The sequence below is a fragment of the Poecilia formosa genome, unplaced genomic scaffold, assembly GCF_000485575.1.
Source record: "Poecilia formosa unplaced genomic scaffold, Poecilia_formosa-5.1.2 Scaffold338, whole genome shotgun sequence".
In the NCBI taxonomy this organism is placed as follows: Eukaryota; Metazoa; Chordata; class Actinopteri; order Cyprinodontiformes; family Poeciliidae; genus Poecilia; species Poecilia formosa.
In genome coordinates this window covers 381,822-405,780 of record NW_006800277.1, presented here as the reverse complement: position 1 = coordinate 405,780, position 23,959 = coordinate 381,822, and the positions used below count along the sequence as shown (strand labels likewise).

At 39.2% G+C, this 23,959-nt stretch overlaps 2 protein-coding genes across 3 annotated transcripts; both read left to right on the top strand.

Moving 5' to 3' along the window:
* Positions 1 to 2,226: 2,226 nt before the first annotated feature.
* On the top strand, positions 2,227 to 5,356 carry rps15 (ribosomal protein S15). Its single transcript, XM_016661654.1, has 4 exons — positions 2,227 to 2,324; positions 2,728 to 2,813; positions 4,211 to 4,445; positions 5,186 to 5,356. Exons 1-4 carry the CDS (start codon positions 2,322 to 2,324, stop codon positions 5,297 to 5,299), a joined length of 438 nt encoding a protein of 145 aa, XP_016517140.1. The 5' UTR covers positions 2,227 to 2,321; the 3' UTR covers positions 5,300 to 5,356.
* A 1,129-nt stretch (positions 5,357 to 6,485) lies between these two features.
* On the top strand, positions 6,486 to 23,240 carry dpp9 (dipeptidyl-peptidase 9). Of its 2 annotated transcripts, none has more exons than XM_007573797.2 (21): positions 6,486 to 6,648; positions 7,538 to 7,628; positions 7,716 to 7,954; positions 8,148 to 8,260; positions 10,314 to 10,487; positions 12,574 to 12,745; positions 13,024 to 13,134; positions 13,216 to 13,344; positions 13,470 to 13,531; positions 13,685 to 13,785; positions 14,381 to 14,558; positions 14,643 to 14,802; positions 14,895 to 14,974; positions 15,816 to 15,968; positions 16,105 to 16,240; positions 16,487 to 16,632; positions 16,713 to 16,859; positions 16,954 to 17,106; positions 18,398 to 18,540; positions 19,053 to 19,164; positions 22,376 to 23,240. In XM_007573797.2, the coding sequence occupies exons 2-21, from the start codon at positions 7,573 to 7,575 to the stop codon at positions 22,466 to 22,468; spliced, it is 2,658 nt and encodes an 885-aa protein (XP_007573859.1). In that variant the 5' UTR covers positions 6,486 to 6,648; positions 7,538 to 7,572; the 3' UTR covers positions 22,469 to 23,240. The 2 variants fall into 2 exon arrangements, with proteins under 2 accessions (XP_007573859.1, XP_007573861.1); XM_007573799.2 differs by having other exon boundaries at positions 6,487 to 6,648; positions 12,577 to 12,745.
* The last annotated feature ends 719 nt before the right edge of the window (positions 23,241 to 23,959 follow it).

The window sequence follows — 23,959 nt, the reverse complement described above, 5'->3', positions numbered from 1 at the left end:
ACATTTCAGCAACAAGGCAGTTTGAAGTTCTTTACATCATAAAAACATCATACAGTCACACTTTTTCTCAAATGTCATCAAAATCATCAAATACATTTCAAATAAGTTGCTCAATGTTCCAGTTACTGATTGAAAAGCAACTCTAAAAAGGTGGGTTTTTAGCCTTGATATAAAAGAATTCAGTGTTTCAGCTGTTTTGGAGTTTTCTGGAAGTTCGTTCCAGACGTGTGCTACGTAGAAGCTGAATTGGGCTTCTCTATGTTTAGTTTTGGTTCTGGAGATGCAGAGCAGACCAGAACCAAAACTAGAAGATGTAAGAGGTCTGGAAGGTTGATACATCAGCAGATATTTGATGTTTTTTGTTGCTAAGTTGTTCAGTGATTTATAAACAACCAACAGTATTTTAAAGTCTATTTTCTCAGTGAAAGACTATAGAACTGGGCGATCTGCTCTATCTACGTGGTTTTAGTCAGAACACCAGCAGCAGCGTTCTGGATCAGCTGCGGCTGGAGGAATGATTTTTTTAGGCAGACCTGTAAAGACAGTAATCAATGCAACTAAAGATAAACTAAAGAGTGATAAAATGGCTCAAAGATCAGAATACCACATTTTGGACACATGGACATTATACTTCACACTGAGAATCTGTGGTCAGTTTGTCTGAAGAGGGGCCACCATAAATCAGAATTTGGCCAAAAACATATGTGAAGTGAATTGAAGAAGTTATGAAAAAAAAAATATTTAAGTAAAAAAAAACAATCTTCAAAAATCAAAATACAAACCATATATATACTAGCAAAACCTTCAGCCATGACCAGACTAATCTTTCCTGTTAATGTCAGGCTCTGAAACTGCAAAGTTATCTCAGGACTTCTGCAAATTACAGGTCTGTAACTCCAGTGGACATCTGAAGTGATACAAGAGAACAGAAACTGAAAATACAGTCAGCCTTCAGTTCTGTTCTGTTGTATGCTCCACTCCCCCCTCCTGTGGTGACCTATGTCTCGTTAATAGCACTTCATATCCCACCACACTTACATGTCTCTGTTGCATGTCAACAAAGAGAGTAGCATTTCAAGGCCATGCCCCAAAACAGTTTAGTTTAACTATCTGTTGGAATATTTGGTCTGCTTATATCAGTGACTTTTGATTTAAACAAATCTGTGTTTTGATAGAAAAAGCTGCATAACTAAAGCTGCAGGGAAATCTTATACAGGAATAAGGAAGTTCAATTTAAATGAAACCTAGGAAACTATCCAAGTCCATCCTCTTCTTTCTGGGTTCATTTAAGCAGATACTTAAAATTTCAACATGGAGTTTCCTTATTGCATTGCAATGAACTTCATAATCAATTCATTAATATCTACCTATTCAATTCAGTTTATTTCTACAGTATCTGTCTGTCTGTCTGTCTGTCTGTCTGTCTGTCTGTCTGTCTGTCTGTCTATCTATCTATCTATCTATCTATCTATCTATCTATCTATCTATCTATCTATCTATCTATCTATCTATCTAAAAAAAACTGTTGCTCAATGGTTCAGTTTTTCTTTTCAGATTAGTAGAAGTGAATTTTGCATTTCATTAGGAATTCCAGGGACTGGGAGAAGAGAAGACAGGCACAGAATTCAACTTGCTTGTTGTGTTTCCACAGTCATTGATGATTTGTGGAGAAATGTCATCCGCTACTGTTGGTCCACTCTTTCTTATCAAATCCAAAGTCAGCACCACTGTCTGCTGACAAGCTTTATGGAGATGCTATTAATTTTCCTGTCACCTGAACACATCTTGATATTATTTTTGTGTACAACCACCACTGATAATATGTCTGCAGTTCAGTCTGGGGTAGGACTCTACCAGATTTCAACATCTATTGACTAAATTTGACTAAATCAGTCCTCTTTGCAAAACAACTCAGGCTCAAGCTTCAGATGGAAAGCATCTTTTAGCACCAGTTTTCAAGTTTTTCCACTAATTCTCAAATGGATTTATTTCTGGACTTTGACTTGGATGTTTTATTGCATCTCTGGCTGAATGTTTGGGCTCTTTGTCCATGGTGAACATCAAGTCCCAGCCTCGTACTTGAAGAGAAACAGTGTCTGTATTCAGAACGCTGTCAATCGGTACCAATTTATATCAGAGAGAAGAGGGTAAATAACTTGTAAAACCTTCACAGTGGAAATAGTTGTTTTTTTATGGTCGAAATGCTCCACCTGCTGGTCACAGATGACAAAATCGGAGGAAAACACTTCTTGAATTAAATCCCGCGATATCACACCAAACGAGACTTGTGGACGTTCTTTTCCCTTGGATCATCGGGCAAGATGGTAGGTATCCGTGCTAGAGCAGTGGTTGTTAAACTGAAATCCTTTCCCATCTGAGCTTTTACGTTGGTGGTTGGGGAGCCTGGTTGTACCGTCTAACCTGGGAAGAGTTTCGTTCACGTTGTAGCTGAAAATTGTTTCTGAAAATGTCAGATAAAGTTGCACATAAGGGCTTTGTTTTAGCCTTAGCCTAGCCCGACTTTGCTCGCCTAAGCCGATAGATAAGCGCACTTTTTAAATGTAGTTTAAAGTAAATAGTGTTGTAAACTGTCTAAGCGGATTTTGAAGTTGTCCATTTAGTGTTTCATTATGAATAATTATATATTTGTAAGATATTAATGCCCGTCCAGTGATGAATGCTAACCTGTTTAGCCACACTCACTGGAGTGATGTTCGTCTGTTTCAGGCGGACACAGAGATCAAGAAGAAGCGTACCTTCAGGAAGTTCACCTACAGAGGTGTGGACCTTGACCAGCTGCTGGACATGTCTTAGTAAGTGACGCTGAGTTACACTTCATGTCAAAAGTGTTCCGTGAAGAGTTGATAGTGTCTTTTCGCTGTAATCACGGTGGAACCGAAGTCAAGCTCCTTATTTGTGCGGAATCTTAATTAAAGATCAGGGATTTGGTCCAACATATGTTAAGTTGAAATGGAGAACTGGTCATTTGGTTTGATAGACAACTATAAAATATATGTTTATCTTTTCTCCAACAAAATGTTTTGCACGTAATCCCACAGCAGCTTCATTTTCAGTCTGTATGTCCTCAGTTCCTGGCATGTCCTGTTATTGTCTTATGTGTTCCTGGACCTATGGAACCGACCTGCAGTCAGGCTTGTTCATGTGAATTTAAGCAGAAAGGTGTCTAGAAGTTGCAGGACACTGCCCCCCTGAGGTCAGGAGGTTGTGATCCAGGCCTTACAAAATCTAGATCCTTACCTACCAACATTCCTAAGTCCAGCATGTTCCATAACAGGTCGAAAGATCAATAAGAAAATATTATATTTTTACAGCACCGATCTCAGCCTTCCTGTCGTCTCTCAATCTTTGAGGTTGAATGAACCAGACATGTAGAATCTAGTCTCTTTCTTATGGCTTCCTGCGTCTCTGTGCTTCATCTGATTCACTTTATACAACAAACTGCACTGATATGTTGTCAGCTCGACCTTCAGTATGACATCAGTACTTTGAGTTTCTAACAAACTGGTCTCTATTTTGGACCGATTAATCGGTCGATGTCAGATTTTTCTAGAACGGGGAAATAATGGGCGCTTATCACACCGATCGCTTTGAGCTGTGATCTTTCAACTGGGGAAATTGGACCTTTCTTTTGTAAAATCTATTGTCTTGATCATCCTGTTGAAATATTTGAAAAAATGTGCAGCTACGATCCAGAGTCAGGAATCGAAGGCCGGACTAGGGATGTATGATCCACTCTTTTCACATCTGAGGTTTAGTATCGGCTGATACCGATTCGATACAGAAAATCAGTGCTGACTGACTTAAAACTTTTTTCTTTTTTTTTTTTTAGACGAAAGTATTGAACTACAAATGTATATAATTTTGCACCAGTACAGCACACTTTCATACACCAACTGCTTCACATTCTTGGTCAAACATGTAAAAACACCTTTAATTTGCTCAGTCAGTGCAATTAGGAGTGTAACAGCCAATGTAAAATAAATAAGTCACTCAGAGCACAAAGTATAGAATTGGACTAAATAGATCTTCCCTTATGGATCAGGCACATTGTCACTGATACAGATATTAATATTGTGTGGGTGCATTTCTGCATATGAGCGCCCTGCATAACCATGTACCGCCATGAGCTGTGTTTTAGTGTGTACTTGCTGCCAGTGTCTCACTCCAGCTGTGTGTGTTGTTTGTACAGTGAGCAGCTGATGCAGCTGTACTGCGCCCGCCAGAGGAGGAGACTGAACCGGGGCTTGCGCCGCAAGCACCAGTCCCTCCTCAAGCGCCTGCGCAAGGCCAAGAAGGAGGCTCCTCCAATGGAGAAACCAGAGGTGGTGAAGACCCACCTGAGAGACATGGTGATCCTGCCTGAGATGGTGGGCTCCATGGTGGGGGTGTACAACGGCAAGACTTTCAACCAGGTGGAGATCAAGGTGAGGGAGAAGGGCTCCATGAGTCACACTCAGTTCTATTGATTACTCATTGACAGTCGGATGTAAAAAAGGGGCAGATTTTTTTTGTTCCACCACTTAATATTATTTTGTATATTAGAAATATGTCTGAAAATGCAAATAATTCATTTTTTTAAATAAGAAACATACAAGTTCTTGTCTAAAGTGCAATAACAGGATTCCTTTAATATCTGCAACTAATAAAATATGTTTAACTTCAATAATATGTGAATAGCTTGGCTTATTACTGGGTAGGGCTGATGTGTTGACTATTTTTAATTAATTAATTGGATAGCAAAGGAGCTTAATAGATTTCATTTTCACAGAATTTGAATGAGGTGAAGTTAAAACTGCCAGTTCTACATATTTTCAGACATCTATATGTAAAGTGCATATGTTCCTGTGCACATCTGGCCAAATTACTGCTGTTCATTTAGCAAATGACTTTTTTTGAGTCTGTATACTCCAGTTAATTGATCAATTACTGTATGAGTTTATTATTTCAGTTATCGACTCATCACAATTAATCGTTTCAGCCCTAACTCAGTTAAACACTGAGGGTTTCAGTAGGTGTATTGGCTGATAGTTGAGCATATCATATTTACTATCTTCGACTGAATGTTCACTGAAGAGTGAAACTGCTCCTCTTTCCTGTGTTTGAATCCATTGTGTGCTTTAATGTGAAAGCCTTTATTCTGACTGGATTTCCTGTCTCTCCACAGCCTGAGATGTGTGGTCATTACCTGGGAGAGTTCTCCATCACCTACAAGCCGGTCAAGCATGGTCGCCCTGGTATCGGAGCCACACACTCTTCTCGTTTCATCCCCCTGAAGTAAAATGGTTGTATTGTTTGTATAAATAAAACCAAAAATGAGCTGGGCTTCTCCACACAACTGCAGTGTCTGGCTGTATTTTTTCACTCTTTCTGGGTTTTTGTAGGCTCTTAAAAAGTGTCGGGCCTTAAATCTTAAATAAGGCCACATTTTCCTTCTGAGTTTCTGAATGGCCTCTTATGTCATATTTTATTAATTGCTCCTTTCATTGACTATATTTAGGACAATTTGGTGCCATTCACTGGATACATTAGATATATGGCTGACAAAACTGCTAAGCTCTGTCTAAAGAAATTTAAAAACAAAAACCAACCAGCCATTATGAAATCAATCCTTCAAAACCCAGGCAAAGATATTGGAGTTATAAGGTAAAACACATTCCATGGATTAAGTTCATTTTGCTTTAATTCTTCACCAGGGGAAACGAGTATGCTGCCAGCTAAGTGGAATTTTTGTTTAGGATCGACATAGGTATAAAATTTATTTCAGAATGGTGTTTGAAAAGGTTTCCTATTGGATTGCGCAGAGATAGAGCGGTCGAAGCTCCCAAGTCTTCGACGCAGTCGTCCGGGGTTCGATTATCGACTCTGGTACACTTGATGCATTTCTTCTCTACATATTTCCAGTCTGACCAGCTTCAAATAAAGGCCATTACTATCGGAAAGCTTTAAAATAGAAGGAGCTGTAAGGAAACGGGCCGATACAGTAATGAAATCATTCAGCGGATTCAATGCTGAATCTTCCGAATGCGATACATTTAAAATCATAGAGATGATGAAACCTATTATAAGATTAGAATAGCCAATGTATCTCAGCACATGTTCAAGAAGTTATAGTTATTTAAAAGTATTGCTTAATGTTTTTATATACATTAAACTGGTAATCTGGATTGATTTGAACATGTAAAGGAAAAAGAAAAATATACTTTAATGCCAGAGGAGAAATCAAAATTGTTTCCAGCAGCTTTCTGCAGAAGAAAAGGCCAGTTTCACTGTAACTCAGATGTTACCGACATCCTGTAGTGTTTATGGGTTAATCTCTGTATAAAACAGGGGGTTAATGAAGATTTACGATTAAATTTATTTCGGGTGTGACCATTCCTCAGATTAGAATGTTAAAAAGAGTTTCATCTAACTGAACATTCACAACGGGCTTCAATTTGAGCGGTGCGCCTGGGAAAAAGTACCGATGTGTACTCTACCGGGAGCAACGTTCCTCCTTCCCGATCTGTGAGCCAGCTGCATCTTGTGTGGCTGTTTCGGCCATGGATTCAACCTTTAGCAGTCGCGAAACCTGTTTGACACTGAGCTAATAGTGTGTAATAACCGCTTTAAGGAGCTGTAGCCACGCTGGTAAGTGCAGGGGGTAAATCTTAGTCTGTACCCAAATGAAGCTGGACTGGAATGGGTTTTCTTCGAAAGCGCTGCCGCTACTTAGCGGCTACCAGCTCCGATAGCTAGCTAGTTAGCTTGAGAACGAAAGTGACAGAGGAGGAGAGTCCTGTCAAAACGGAGCGAAGGAGGAAAACTGATTAATTCCTGTTTCTCACAACTGTGGCTGTCAGCGGTTACTGTGAAATGTAATATCGGTTCTGTTAAAAAAAAAAAAAATACCTGAACAGCCAACTATGTGTTGCCGGTGTTATTCAAGATTTGCAATCTGAGAACAAAGCTCCATTGTAGGCTAGCTAACCAACAGACCCCTGTGTAGTTCTGTTCCAGCCGGGGTTTGTTGTACATTGAGCCCAAATGTTAGCACATATAAGACGGAACTAAGTGATCTTTGTTATGTACAAATGTTTCTGTTTAAAAATGCATTTTTTTTTTAAATTATTTTTTGAAAAATCAACGTTAGAGACGCACTGTCTCCTATAAGGCTACATAATTAATAGTTCTTAAAAACTAACACATTTATGTTCTTTCTGTCAAATCTGGAATTAAATATTTGAAGCCAGATGAGTTGTTGTAGACCAGACTGACTTTGGTTACATCGGTGCAGATTGTTTCCACTGTGAATCAGTTTTTTGAGGAAGGGGACACTTCATAGCAGTCAACTGTACTTACCAACAGCAAGGTAAGACAGGAGCATTAGTGGGTCAGAGCCTCAGTTTTTCCCCACGTTTGTGCGTCATGCTGGTCTGACTCACATCTGAGTGAACTAGCTGATTTCAGCTTACAAACGCTGTGCTTTATGTCCGTACAACATCTTTATTTGTCATGCATTATAATGTTCTGTTAACAGGTTACATATTTGGGATCTGAGGTGCTGAACGGTGAATGAATAGAGGAAAGAAGGTGAAGCGTTGTGAAAAGAAAGAGGGCATCACGAAAAGGTAGAATATTTCCGAATCTCCTCAGGATTCAGTGAGCATTGAGTTTGTTTACCCAATGCTCACTGGTTCCTGGTATCGTTGCTGCAGTTGTTGGACTGTGAGCATGATGGCTGTTGATGGCCTGTGGGACAACACAGAGGTGGTGGAGATGGGGGACGTGCCATCTCAGTTCTTTGTGGAAAAACACTCTTGGGAGGGCCTGCGTGACATCATCCACTGTAGCAGGAAATACTCGGGAATGATTGCCAACAAGGCCCCCCATGACTTCCAGTTTGTGCAGAAGACTGATGAGAACGGCCCCCACTCCCACCGGTTGTATTACCTTGGTAAGTCTAAAAACCTGTGATCTGCTTTGAGTTTGTGTTTTTTAAAATTTCTGTGTTTGTGTTTTTTCTCTTTATTGAATATTTTTGTTTTTCTGATTGCAATGTAATGTGGAAAAACAGTCACTGTGTTGTGTTTCATATTTTGACTTCAGTAGAGGAATTGCATTGAGACTTTTCTTCTACTTGTTTCCAGGAATGCCTTACGGAAGCAGAGAGAACTCCTTACTCTACTCAGAAATCCCCAAGAAGGTCCGGAAGGAGGCGCTCTTAGTGTTGTCATGGAAACAGATGCTCGATCACTTCCAGGTGACTTTTCCATAAGGCTGAACAGTCTGCTCATAAAGTCTTAATTTTGCATTATATTTGATTTTCAGAGGAACTGTGCTAATACCATCAATAGAACAATTATAGTAAGAATACATGTACATTACTGCCTACATATTCATGTTATCAACCTTGCAACCTCCAAAATCATATAATAAAAGCTCTGTATTAAAATATAAATGAATTGTAAATCAAAATGCAGTAAAAATACAAACCTTTTCCTCCCTACATATTCATTAACAGCCAAATTTACATAAATGTCCTTGCTTGTCCTCAGTACCTTCACATCCTCACACATTCAGCCAACACACTAAAAATTGCAGATATAATACTAATTCATTAACACATACACTCCCACACAAACGTTATCATCCTTTAAATCTGAGCTTTAAGAATGATCACATCTTTGATTTTCCTTTAGCCAAGATTTAGTCATGTGAACACAAACTTTTTAAGTTCAGGTTTAACATTGTAACGTATAAAAAAGTGTTCTGACCAAACAAGGTTCTACAGTTCTGTTCTGACCATCCTCTAGTGACTGTAACTGTTTTGCCTTTGTATAAATAAACGTAATGGATCAGGAACTAACTTTATTGATACATGTAAAAAATAATTTAAGAAAACATAAATTAGAATAGCTTTCAAAAGTTATGTTTGTCCAGGATTAGGCAGGAATGAGATCTTTTTGTCCCTTACTTTTATTGTTTGGTTATACAGTGATACAGTGAGACTGTTGGGTTACTTGCAGTAGCGTGGGCCCATGTTGTCATACAGGATGACATGTAAGAAAATACATATACCAAAGAGCAGCTTTTACAGGAATATAAGACCTTATTAAATTGAAACAATGAAGGTTATTTATTTTTTATTCTTTGGAAATGTTGTTTATATGATTTTCAAATTTTAGATGTGGGTGTAAAAACAGGAAAGATCTCCTGTAGCGGTCTGTATTACAGTGAATTTGAAGAATCCTCTGACTGAAGACTCTGTTTTTATAAGAAAGGAAGAGGATGGTTCAGGATTATTGATAATTTTTTTTAATTTTATGAAGAATCTTTCTTTGCATCATCATCACCAGAGGTTCCACAGTTGTCGCCAGAACAGAACCAGAACAGAACCAGCCTTCTTTATCAGTTTGTTGAGCTTTTTTAGGTCCCTGGTTCTGATGCTGCTGCTCCAACAGATAGAGTAATTTTGCTTAGGGATACATATTCATACATATACCGTACACATATTTCTGAATTGAATGACAGAAACGTCAGCACATGTTATAGTTTTCATGGTTTCTTGCATAAATTTTTTAAATGGAAAACAAAATGATGACGGTAGAGTTTGTCTGAGTCGGCGTCCTTGGACATCAGACCTCAGTGAAAACCGGAAATGTTAGAATAAACCAGTAAAAACCTGATCTGCTCCTCTCTACTCATGAGAAAGAAACTAAAACTGACAAGCTTCCTAAAGAGAGAAAAGTTACAAACAAGTAAGTTATCAACTAAGAATGGATTCCAAAATGTGCTGCTACTCCTAAGCCGAATATTATGGGGTGTGATGCTGCATGTGTCAGCTGTTTGCTGAACTACATAAAGCTTCTTGGTAAGAAGCAGCTAGCAGCATGACGGAAGGATGGTTTTGTTTCTGTTTCTCCTAATTATTGAAGGTGACAGATTGTGGAGCTGTGTGGTGTCGTTTTGATTAGGACTCAGTGGTTGTGTGTGTAAATGTCAGCAACTGTGTAGTCTGCCTGCTGTGTGCTTTAGGGCTCAGATGATAACAGTTGTTTCTGTCTGCCTCGTCTTCATCACCTCATCTGGTGAGACAGTAGTCTCATCTGTCTCACCAGATGAGACAATAGCCTCATCTGCAGCTATGAGACTATTGTCTCATCTGGTGATGAGACAGATGAGACCAGCTGTAAAATAATCAGCTGGTTATATTTTACATATAAAGCAAACTTTAAAAGAAATTCAGTAGTGAATTGAAAAGGAGTAGTGAATTGAAAAGGAGCTTACTTTTAGTTTCCTCCTGCATCTCCTAGGCGACTCCGCACCAAGGGGCTTACTCTCGAGAGGAGGAGCTGCTGAGAGAGCGGAAGCGTTTGGGAGCGTTTGGGATCACGTCGTACGACTACCACTATAAGATGGGCCTGTTCCTGTTCCAGGCCAGCAATAGTCTCTTCTACTGTCAAGATGGAGGCAACAACGGCTTCATTGTGAGTACATCGCTTCCATTCAACTTAAAGAACAATTATTACATCTGCATCATGCAGCAACAAACTTTCATGGGTTTTTCTTTTTTTTTTTTTTTTTTTTTTAAGTTTTAAGCGATGGACCAACACAAAGGAGCACACAGCTCAGGGAAATGATATATGGTTTTCAAAAGCCAGTAGAAATGAAAATCCAAAAACCTCCTAAATAAAATGCAGATTACCTTCAAGACTTAACAACAAACTAAATAAGAGAAAATAAAGAATGCAGTTGCCAAATGATGACTTAGTGCAGTATATAACTTTAATAAAAAATATGTCTTCTCCATATTTGATAAAGCTGTCATCATGTCGTGACAGTTTGTTATGAGACAGATGATCTGTGAAAACAATCAATTTCCTCCACCTCCTTCCTGAATTACTATTACTGGTTAAAGTAATGCACCGTTCTGACCAAAACAACCAATCAGAACCAGTAGGATGCTCTTAGCGCTGTCAATCAACCTCATTCATTCACTGCTAAATGTGCTAATGGGGGAGAAATAACTCATTGTTACAGGAAAATTGTTTATCTGCTATCACTGGTAGCGATTTACAAAAGGCTATGCTAGCTGCAGAATAGCACAGAGTAAGGGGGAGGAAGGATGAGCCACATGAGATTGCGATTGACAGCATTAAACCTCTCCTGCCACTGACTGGTTGTTTTTAGAGCGCACTGGGAGAAAGCAGAGGAAATGGATTTTTCACAGATTACCTTTCCTACCATAATGTCACAACTTAATGGCAGTTTTAACAAATATGTGGAAAAAATAGATTTATATAAAAGTTACATACTGCAGCTTTAATTTCACTTAGGAGAGGGCAGGTCAGGAGGGATGTGGGTTAGAGCTGCTGCTGACTGACTCATTTGTTGATTAGTGGTAAAAGGTACAAGGGACAAGTTAAATATATGAATATGTTGGTAATTTCATTCCTTAATTCATTAAATGCTAGTAAAATTGGGGTAATCAGTAGTCCGTAGCTAAGCTAACTATGCTGAATGGTTGATAATCTCATACAGTCTACCCACCTCGGAGAAAAACAGCTATAAATTGACACTCTTGCCTTTTTCTCTCTCCCTCTCCCTCTCTCTATTTTTTATTTATTTATTTATTTATTTATTTTTTTTTTTGAAAACTTGATTTTATAACTTTTCTTAGCAGCATAGTAACTGCCACAATCATTCGTGTCTTCCACTGACTGTTGCTAACAGCGTCACGGTGAAGCGCTCCAAGCAGGAATGAACCATTTCATGCAGGGGGGGAGGGGGATCAGGGGAAATATGCATGTGTGTTTTTTCTATGAACAATAAATAAATAAATTGTGGAGGGCCCCCTGTTGGTCAGGGCCCCTAGAATTGTCATCACTTTTCCCCCCTATACCGCGCCCCTGACATCTGGTAACATGTTGTGACATCAACATCAGATTAATAAAGTTATAATATATTACTTGATAAAAAAATTTACACCACAGAAAACCCCAGCATCATCAATGCTATAATGACTTCCTGAAGGCGGAGTTTCAGAAAGATAAGGCGTTGTTAAAGAGACAGAGACCCAATTTCAAGGTGTAAAATTACGAAGTCATATTTCTCTTAAGTCATGTTTGACATATGTAGCATTTTTATAACAACTGAAGTTAACATAATTACTACCTTGTGCTATAACATGGCATTATGTGTCTGGTAAATACATAATACTGTCCCTTTAAGGCCCATCCTTAAAGGGACGGCATCCATAATTACTTTTCCAGCTCCCTCTGTGTGATACATGCGTTCTTCTGCAGGTCACTTTGGATTGGGTTTTGACATCATTCAGTAGTTTGAATGACCTCGTAAAAAAAAAATTTAAATCAGTAAAACCTTGGACATGAGTATCAGGACCTGCTGTGTGAACGCAGTCTAGGTTCTCTGTGTCTGTAGAGTGGCTCTGACCAGTGAGTCATCAGTACTACAGAAGGAATTACCAAGTTTGTAAATACTAATAAATAAGCAGTCTTGCTAAGTCATCCACTGTGAACAGGCCTTTTGGCTCAGACTGTTTATCTGTTTCAGCAGTCTGCCCCAGTAAAACCAGTGGAGATAAAGAGCCAGTGCTCAGGCACCCGCATGGACCCCAAGATCTGCCCCGGACACCCGGATTTTATAGCCTTCATTAACAACAATGACCTGTGGATAGCCAACATCAAGACGGGAGAGGAGCGCAGGCTGACATACTGCCACAAAGGTTAGGGACTTTTCTGTCTGATCATTGGTTTCATGTGCTTCAAGTTACAATCACAAAGACGACAGACACAACATGCACCTGCTGTTCTCTCTGTTTATTTGTAAGGAAGAAAGATGGAAAGTTTTTAGCTCAGATTATGCCAAAGAAAGGAACAATAGCATGTTGAAATAGAGTTTATCTTAGCTTTATTTACCTTAGAATTAAAAGTTACTTTTCAACAGAAAAGTTTCTACTGAACTGGATACTCTCCTGTTTGCAATCCCTGCGTCGTCTCCCAGGTTTGGACAATGTCAAAGAGGACCCTAGGTCTGCAGGTGTAGCAACGTTCGTCATCCAGGAGGAGTTTGACCGTTTCACTGGTTACTGGTGGAGTCCGTCTGCAGCAGCAGGTCAGCGCTGAACCCTCAGCCAGTCTGCAAAGCTGTGTCAGGTTCTCTTGACAATGACTTCTGATTTATTTGTTCCTGTAGATCCTGATGGAGGGAAAACGTTGCACCTTCTGTATGAGGAGGTGGATGAGACCGAAGTAGAAATTATTCACGTTCCGTCTCCGGCTCTGGAGGAGAGGAAAGCAGATGCGTACCGATATCCTCGCACAGGTCAGTCCCGGCCTTTGTGTGTGTGTGTGTGTGTATGTGTATGTGTTTTTTTTTTTTAACTTTTATTTTTTATTTGAAGTCATTTAATGTTCAAATATTAAAAGTGTGTCTATCCATCTTCATAGGTAGTAAAAATCCCCAGGCTACTCTTAAACTGGCAGAGATCAAGACGGACCATCAAGGAAAAGTGGGTCACTTTTCATCTGTTCATGTTGAAATTCATCTGATTGAATATTTATTTTTACAAACATATGTATGTGTCTCTCTGTGTGTGTGTGTGTGTGTGTGCGTGCGTGCGTGTGCGTGCATGCGTGTGTGTGGGTGGATGGATGTGCTTCAGATCATTAGCACACAAGATAAAGAGCTGGTCGTCCCATTTAGCACCTTGTTTCCTAGAACAGAATACATGGCCAGAGCAGGATGGACGATAGACGGAAAATAGTAAGTGGAATTGAAGAGGTTTTGGTGTGTTGATCTCTATATGATTCCAAGAAAGGTAGTAAAGTGTTTGTGTGTGATGAGTCCTATTCCAATATACTGTGCTTTGCAAAACCATGTACATTTAGCGCTCTCTACAGCTGTGCTAACAGAAACTATGGCTGATTTTCAGATCTTTGTGTGGGTAGTTCAGATCGGTGGGTAATATCGGTTTCACATGTATCGATCGATCACCAATAATCCAAAATTAAGTAAATTAGGGCCGATTTATTGGTGCACCCCTAATGAGGAATTTACTTTATATTGACGTTAGCTGTGTTTTAAGATGTTTCCTTTAAAGCTGCAATATGTAACTTTTCTTCTTTTTTTATCCATCCGTCCATCCATTTTCTTACACCCTTATCCCATTGGGGGTGCTGGTGCCTATCTCCAGCTGTCAACTGTCACTATGATTATACAGATTATTTACAATTTTGTATTATACCGTGACGACATAGTGACAGTTTCAACAAATATATATCAAAAATTTTCTAAAAGTTACATCTTGCAGCCTTAAGAGTTTCTCCCAGCATAAAAACTGTGCTGTGTTTGGTGCCAGCGGTTGGGCAGTGCTGTTGGACCGCAGCCAGAAGAAGCTGCAGCTTGTTTTGCTCCCTCCAGCGCTCTTCATCCCCATCACAGAAGACTCTACCCTGAGGCAGGACAGTCTGGAGGCTGTGCCCAGCTGCACTCAGCCATACATCATCTATGAGGAGACCACTGATGTCTGGATAAATGTGAAAACATTTTCTACTTTGCTCGATTGACATATGATTGGAATCTTTTCATAGTTTTACACAGTTTTATCTTTATTTTGGCAGGTTCATGATATATTCTATCCTTTTATTCAAACAACAGAAGATGAGTTTACTTTCATTTGGGTAAATGAGTCTAAAACAGGCTTCAGCCACCTCTATAAAATCACCTCACTGTTACAGCCAGGCTACCACCACTGGGCAGAGGAATACCATCATGTGGAGGGTGAGAGAAAATGTTTCTGCATTACTCAAAAATAGATCATCAAAAAAAAACGTCTTCAGTTATGTCAACAGATTTTTTTTTCTTTTTTTCAGGAAATTTTAAATGTGCAATCAAGGAGGAGGTTACGTTGACCAGCGGAGAATGGGAAGTTCTGTCCAGACATGGTTCAAAGGTAAACGCTTCAGGGAAAGCTGTGTAGAATTCTCAACATGGTGCTATGGTTCTGGGAGTCTGACTTCCTGATTTTAACATATAATAAAAACGGTAACACTTTATTTGAAGGGGTGTGCATAAGACTGACATGACACTGTCATAAATATGACATAACACCTGTCATGAACATGAAGGAGTCTTTATGAATGTTTACGACAGTTGTCATAAAGTGTCATTCAGTAAATAATGACACTTTTAATGCAAAGTTGCTCTAAAGGTTGCATTGAAAGTCCATTAAAAATGCCAACTTCGCATTAAATTGTCATTATTTACTGAATGACACTTCATGACAACTGTCGTAAACATTCATAAAGACTCCTTCATGTTTATGACAGTGTCATGTCAGTCTTATGCACACCCCTTCAAATAAAGTATTACCGTGTTTCATTTGTTATGGTACAAAAGAAACTCTAAACATGTGGGTTTAGAGATAAGAACCTAATATTTGTGGGGTTCTTCTAGAACAGTGTTTCTCCACCCTGGTCCTCACTGCCCCCCTGCTCTGCATTTTTTAGATGTTCCTCTATTCCAGAACAGCTGATTCAAATGATTGCATGACCATCAAGTACTGCAGAAGCCTGTTAATCACCCCGAGATACAATTCAGGTGTGTGGCAGAAGGGAAATACCTAAAGCATGCAGGACAGGGGGGCGGTGAGGACCAGGGTTGAGAAACACTGCTCTAGATGATTATATGTTTTATGAGTGCCTCCCATTGGCTGTCTCATCATTCCCTTAACTCTTTCGAGCTTGCTGCTTTTTTCTGCTGCTTTAAGCTTTCTCTCCATGTTCTCTTATTAGATCTGGGTGAATGAAGGAACCAAGCTGGTATATTTCCAGGGCACCAGGGACACGCCGTTGGAGCACCACCTGTATGTGGTCAGCTATGAGTCTCCAGGCGACGTGGTCAGACTAACCAAGCCTGGATTCTCTCACTGCTGCTCTGTTAGTCAGGTACTCTTCCACTTCTGTCTTTATTTGCACTCTGAGATTTTTGCTCATGCCACTGCTCTGGCTTCCACTCCATACCAACCAGCCTTCTCATTACTAATGTCACTGCCTCTCTGATGTTTTCTCTCTCCCCTGTCAGAACTTTGACTTTTTCGTGAGCCACTACAGTAACGTGAGCACACCTCCATGTGTTCACTTGTACAAGCTGACCAGCTTAGAAGATGACCCCCTCCGAGTGGTTCCAGAGTTCTGGGCCAGCTTGATGGAGCCACCAGGTACAGAGCAGCATCATAGCAAAAGCAAACCAGATCTGTTCACTAACTTCATTTCTTCTGATTGTTGCAGAAGAAATTAACCAACGACCAAAGAATGTATAAACTTCAGAATTATGTCACTTGGTTAGATTTTGATATCAACATGGGTTACTAGTGTTATCCAAACTTCAGTGAGATTTTCATGTTAAAAGAAATGCCACTGTTATTAGGAATGTCCTAATTGGGATGCTCCGTCCCTGCTTCCAGGTTGCCCTGGAGATTACAACCCACCGGAGATTTTTGACTTTCCGGGGAAGTCAGGCTTCCAGCTGTATGGGATGGTGTACAAACCTCACAACCTGCAGCCTGGCAGAAAACACCCAACTGTTCTGTTTGTGTATGGTGGCCCTCAGGTTTGTAGGCGCGATCACGTTAAGACGACTAAGAAAATGGGGAATTCATTTTCAGAATGTCTGTGATTGGGTGTGTTCAGGTGCAGCTGGTTAACAACTCTTTCAAGGGGATGAAGTACCTCCGTCTCAACACGCTGGCTTCTCTTGGCTATGCTGTGGTTGTTATTGATGGGAGGGGCTCCTGTCAGAGGGGCCTGGAATTTGAGGGAGCTCTGAAGAACAAAATGGTAGAGTGAGATACCGACACCAAACTTGAATATAAATGCAACTGTTTGAACTGAAAACAAAGCTGCAATAAACCACTCAACTTGAACTGTCCAGGGTCAGGTGGAGATAGAGGACCAGGTGGAGGGTCTGCAGTACGTGGCTGAGAAGTTTAACTTTGTAGACCTGAGTCGTGTTGCCATTCATGGTTGGTCGTATGGCGGCTTTCTCTCTCTGATGGGCCTCATCCAACGACCCAACATCTTCAAGGTTAGCAGGTCTTGTTCCTGAAAGAGTTTCTGTTTTGATGTTAGCACTGTTACTTCTGTCTCTTGGTGCTAATTGTTGAAACCACATTTTAGTTTTCATACCCACTGCAATTTTTAACATTTTGTCATGTTACAACCACAAACTTCAATGTATTTATTGTGAATTTATATTATATTCTATATACTCTATGGCTGCAACAAATAATTATTTTAGTAATCAAGTATTCTATCAATTATTCTGACAGTCGGATAAAATCTTGTCTCATTCTGCTGATTTTTAAAATCTTTTTTAATTTAACCATTTAAACCTATTTCATGCAGTATTAGAAATGGACAGATGATTAAATTCCTTTTCTTAAAGGGACAGTATTATGTGTTTTCCAGTTGTATAGTATATTTTATAGCACAATCAAGTAATTATGTCATATCAAGCTTGACTTAAAAGAAATTAGACTTTGTACTTGGGGCGCTCAACCCATATATGGAGGTCTCAGTCCCTGACGCAGGTTCGAGTCCCAGCCCCAGATCCATGACCTTTGCTGTATGTCTTCCCCTTCTCTATCAACCCAGTTCCTGTCTGACCACTATCAAATATAAAATACAGGCCATTTCAACTGATAAAATCTTAAAAAAATTATAATCAGACTTCGCAATTTAATGCCTTGAATTGGGCCTCTGTCTCTTTAAGAAGCTTCTGCTCTGTCCAATACCTGCCTTTAGGAAGTCATCACATCAACATTCCTCTATTAAGTGTTTTCAAATGTTCATGGGAGCACTAGACTGAGAAATAATTCATATAATAAACTCAGAAGATGCACAGTTCCACCTGGTGTTTGCTAATCGTTGATTCAAAGAAGAAAAAGTGTTTTTTTTTTTAAATGCAAAATGTAAATGTTTTTTTTTTTGTATATTTTTTACTTTCAGTTCTGAGTGTGTTCTTTCAGCAAATGGCCTTTTTTGAGTCAGTATACTCCAGGTAACGATGACTTGGGTACTAAATTAGCTGATGATTAGCTTCCATTGTGTGTATTGAGGCTGCTCTCTCCAGCCACATGGTGTCAGTGTTGAGCAGTAAATGGTCATCAGCTTGAATTAGAGAATTGCCAATAGTTCTTTTCTAAGCTTGTTATTTTCAGATCTGTAAGTTGAGTTTTTTTTAAATGTGGATTTAAAGTGATGAACCCAGTTTCTCTTCCTACAAATGTTGCTCTGTTAACACACACAGCTGATTTCAAGATGTTTTCCTAACTAAACAAGCGTTTGATGCTAGATTCCTTTTCGTTTTGCTGCAGTTGGCTATCGCTGGCGCCCCGGTGACCGTGTGGATGGCCTACGACACGGGCTACACTGAGCGCTACATGGATGTGCCTGAGAACAACCAGCAGGGCTATGAAGAGGGCTCAGTGGCTCTGCATGTGGACAAGCTGCCTAGCGAGTCAGTACATCACACACCGTCTGCCTGCCCTGATTTAACACAGAGATGTTCTACATGATAGTTCTTGACTGCAGGATGCTTGTTTTGAAATGTGATTTATGCTTTTAAAATACATTTTAAAATGCATGCAGAAAAGACAGTTGGAACATTTACCTTCTCCTAGATCTCTATCTTCAGTCCAGATTATTTTAGAGTTAAAAGAGCTGAAAATATCAAATGAAACTATTAGCAGCTTGAAGTGCAGGATTTTGAAATTATTTTTGTTTGATTATTTCACCAGTTAGCTACATTAGAAATATGTAATATTAGAGACAAACCAGGCTAGAACAGGATTTTTTTTACTTGGAGCTTAAAGGAGTGTGATCTGACAGACATGTCAGAGCACTGCTCTCTAATATTAAAGTCAGAATGAAGTATTTGAACTATTCTGAGACGTCTCTGTGAGTCTCTTAGGACCCAACATCCAGCACACCCTGTGGAACCTGCTCATCTTAACCTGCTTTTTCTCACAGGCCCAACCGTTTGCTGATCCTCCACGGCTTTTTAGATGAGAATGTGCACTTTTTTCACACCAACTTCCTGGTATCCCAGATAATCCGAGCTGGGAAGCCCTACCAGCTTCAGGTCTGTGTCATGTGTTCATTTAGATCTCTGTGGCTTACAGCAAATAAAAATCCACAATATTGTTTGTATAGCACGTTTACAACAACCTCAGCTGACCAAATTCTTCACGACATCACACGTGGATAAATGATAAAGCAAAAAATAAAATTAAGTTTGGTAAAAAATAATAAAATAAATTATAAAATTGGCAGAAAATCCCAAAAACCAATAATATGAACAAAAAACAATTTGTTTTGTTGCAATACAAAAAGAGATTTTCGTTATTTGAAACAACTTTAGATCACGTCTCATTGGCTGATTTCTCAACTCGTCCTGCTTTTCCACATGATTGGTGTTAGAGGTCAGAGGTTATCTCTCTGCATTGTTTTGCCTTGTTTTCATTCCTTAACAAAATGAACACTGCATGAGACTGATGAGAGAGGATTTCAAAGGTCCATTATTATGCTTCCTTAGACAAGTGAGGATACGTCTGTGGCCTATACAAAACATGTTCATTACATTTAATACATAAAATCATTGTCAGATATTGAGATTTGACCCGATCAGTTTTGCCTCTGTTCAGTGGTGGGAAGTAGCGAAGTACAAGTACTTCGTTACTGTACTTAAGTACAATTTTCGTGTATCTGTACTTTACTTAAGTAGATTTAATAGTGGATACTTTCTACTTTTACTCCACTACATTTGACAGTAAGTATCTGTACTTTCTACTTCACTACATTTCTACAAAACTGTCGCGTTACTCGTTACATCCAAGTCTCATCTCTCTTTTTCCATTAAAATGTGAAGTTCAGGGACTTAAAGTGGCACCGTAAAATCCAAGCAGTAACGTGACTTAGTGCCTGTTGTCACCCATCACCTCCCCCTTTACTCGCACGCGGCTCTGCGACATGCGCAGTGGTTTCCTCTGAGTGGGAGGAGACGTCTGTGTAATCGTCAGTTATATAATAGCGCTGCATAAATTGATATGGCGACATGTAAAATCAGCAGCGCTTCGCTTTCACAGACGGTGGGAATTTTGTTCAACTTTTAGCGTCACTTGGAAGAAAAGCTTTAAAGAAAGGTCTGCTCCATGGACGTGATGCTAGCAAAGCTAGCTGTACAGAGACACACATGTTGCATCCGCGATGAAAAAAAGTTGTCACTCATGGGCTGAATTATTGTGTGGAGGTGTTGACCCATGTATGTCGCATATATGGGACAACGCTGTGACAAAAGTGCAATATAGTGATATGACATTCAGGAACGATCCGATTCTTCTGGACGGATCTTTACTGATTAAATTTATTTCAGCTCTAAGTATTTAATATCTAGGTGTTTTTAATGGGAATGTGGATCTTCCAGATCAATTTGAGAAGGTAAAAGTTAATTTTTTTTGTGTCACGTAGCACGGGGTGCTGGGCTTAGTCTTGACTTGGTCTTGGGTAGGTGGTCTTGACTACAACTCTGCAACGTGGCTCCTCGGTTGCATGTCCTCCCCCACCCACCTTCTTTCCATCCCCTTTCTGTTGGTTTTCTCTCAAAATAAAAGCCACTAGTGACAAAAAAAAGTGACGTTCATGTTATGTTAGGACAGGAGACGAGATGTTTCCATCCCTGAAATTATGATGCATAGAATCACATATCCAAATCTAAACTATGTTACAGAGTAAACACAATAAAAACATGCTGTGGCATTGTTCATTAAAATGGCACATTTCTAATGTATTCAAATTAAATACGATCGGTTCACTTAATGATATTAGCGATTAGGTAATCCATTCAGCAAGTACTTTTACTTTTAATTCTTAAGTATTTTTAAAAGCCAGTACTTTTTTACTTTTACTTAAGTACAAATGTTAATGTGGTAGTTTTACTTTTACTTAAGTACAAATGTTAATGTGGTAGTTTTACTTTTACTTGAGTACATTTTTGTCTGTGTATTTGTACTTTTACTTAAGTACATTTTTTGAGTACTTTCTCCACTACTGCCTCTGTTGAACCCAGTAAGGAATGCTATGTCTTAGCTCTACATCATCATTATGCAAATGAGCTTCTGCTGGCCACGTCCTAATAACTGTGCAGGCCACCGAACTGTAATATTTGTGGGTCAGAAATCCTTTTATCTGTTTATGTCAAATTTAGGGCTGTAAATGCAAACACAAGTGATTTATCTGAATATTTTAACGTTAATATTACATAACAAACTACCTATTATGACTTAAAAGCCTCTCTCCCACTGAGGGTTACCTCGTTCACAGCAATGGATTATTGGACAAGATGCACTGTGAGCGACAAACAGCAAAGTTTTCTGTGACAGCTGTCAAAAACAACAGTTGAACATTTTTCAACTTTCTTTTGTTGCGTCACCAGCCTGCATGTTCACATCTACATGTAGTACCTCTACATTTCTCATGCAGCAGATATGGTGGTCACTCAGCTGGGTGAGGACCAGAGACTGTCGCCTCATCACATAAGTTCCATAGAGTGATGAGAAAGGAACGTTTCTACATGAACATCTAAAACAACATGACTTCCTCTAAACATTCATGAATATAAAAACCTAGAAAACTGAGAATCTTCAGACATGTTTTGGTTTGAGATGATAAAAGGAAGTCAAGAAGTCGTTCCTGACTTCCTTTAAACATTCATGAATATAAAAACCTGGAAAACTGAGAATCTTCAGACATGTTTTGGTTTGAGATGATAAAACATTTTTTGAAAACGTGCATAAAGCAGCAGTTTGATGTGGGTTATATGAACAGTTGCCCAGGGTGCCCATTAGGAAGAGGTGGGGCACCCAGGAATTGGAGGTAAAATGTATCTTATCTGTCATTCTGAGCATGTTTTCTACTGCTTGTATCCATGTGTGGTGAAGTAAGTTTCCATTAGTTGCTTTTGAATACTGACAGACCACATTATCTGTTTTCTGCTACAAAAAAAGAAATCGGATAATTTCTTGCATTTTAATTGGTTGGAGAGCGGCAGGAGGAGCACAACTGTGTGCATGTTTATATTTCAGGCTTATAAAGTTAAATATTATGATTAGTCACAGTGCCAGAGTGTGATTAAATTTTTAAAATACTAGTAATATTCTAACTTTTTGATCAACTGAACTTGGGCTTCACTGTATTTATTGCTTGTATTTGTTTAACAAATGCAGCTCTGCTTTGCTGTGTCTGTGTTGCTGAGGTGAAATTCTCAGTGTTCTCGTCACTCTGCTTCATTATTACAGGTCTACCCCAACGAGCGGCACAGCATTCGCTGCCCTGAGTCTGGGGAGCACTACGAGATCATGCTGCTGCACTTTCTACAACAATACCTCTAAAGCCAGAGTGGGGGCCTCCAGATCACCCGGTCTTTATTTTCTGTGTCCTCCTGTTGCCAGTTTGTCACACAGCATCAGCAGCAGCAGCCATGTTTCTCATGTTGTTTCATTCTGCACCTCTACTGTTTTTCTCCCCCGTCCTCCTGTGCCAGTAGGACTGAGCGTCTAGTCCAACCTTCAAGTAGAACAATCAGCAATTTGGGTCACACTAAGTCACATTTCCCAGCCCAACGTGGTTTTTTTCCCCCGCCCCCGCTCAGCAGTAGGAAGTGGGATGCAAATGGAATCTCTACAAGTATTTACTGGCATGAACTCTCACACCGCACATACACACATCCCACTTCCTTTTCCACATACACACACTCATTTTGACTAAGGAACATGCAGTCTCAATAACACCAGAGAAAAGAAGAAGATCGATGCTCTTCCTGTGTCCACCTGTTTTAACTATTTGTTATTTAGAATAAAATATTTTTATGAATTTTTATTCTTTTTTTTCTAACTGCCAACTGATGGAAGCTACTCGTCGATACCTTTGTCTCCTCACATTATGTTGCTAAAGATGTCTGCTTGCCTTCTCTATATATAATTTATATTTGCCAAAAGTACCTCTTGACTCTTGATCATGCTGGTATTTCTTTAGTTTTTTTTTTTTTTTTTTTACTGCAATAAAGACAACAGGAGGGAGGGCAGCAGAGTCTTACAGCAGCTTTGTACCACCTGAAATCCAGTTTGTACATGACGATGAATAAATAAATGAATGAATGGGTCACATGGTCTCTGGTTGTGTGCTCTAGTTCAGCCTGGTTCAGACTGCGGCTAGGCAGGAAGTGACCTGCAAGTTCTTTGGAAACCAGTTACTGGGTTTTATTGTATCAGCAGATAGAAATAATCATCTACCAGATTCTACAGTTAATTAAAATCTAATGGTGAGATTGTACAGCGGTATGACTTAGCATAAATTAAAAGAAACAGGACAAATACGTTCACCCATGCTTTAGTGGTTTTTAGAACAACCTTTAGGAGTGTTTAGAGCTAAACTTGTGTCTAAGATTGATTGGGATCATTGTATTGCAGAGGATGGCAATTAACAAATGTTATTGAAAAGACTATTTCAGAAACTTTTACTAAGTCAAATAAAATACATTATATAAATTACACAGATGGTTATTTAAAACAGTTTTAAAATGTTTTCATTTTTATACAACTTTGTATAAAATTTTGTATAAATGTGTATATTTTCAATACATATCTTTACTGTTAAAATTTTACAACAAATCATACAATTTCTGTACAAAGTACATAAAAAAAATCACCACCCTTATTAAATAGTCAATTCCCAACATTGAACCAAATATTTGAAATGAATTAACTTTCCCAATCTGCTCTGAGGAATTATTACTGCCAGAGCTGTGATTCATCACTGTCTTAGACGGCGCCTGTCTGGCATCAGGAAGTAGGCTAAAGAAACATTGTGTCCCTCAGTGAAGA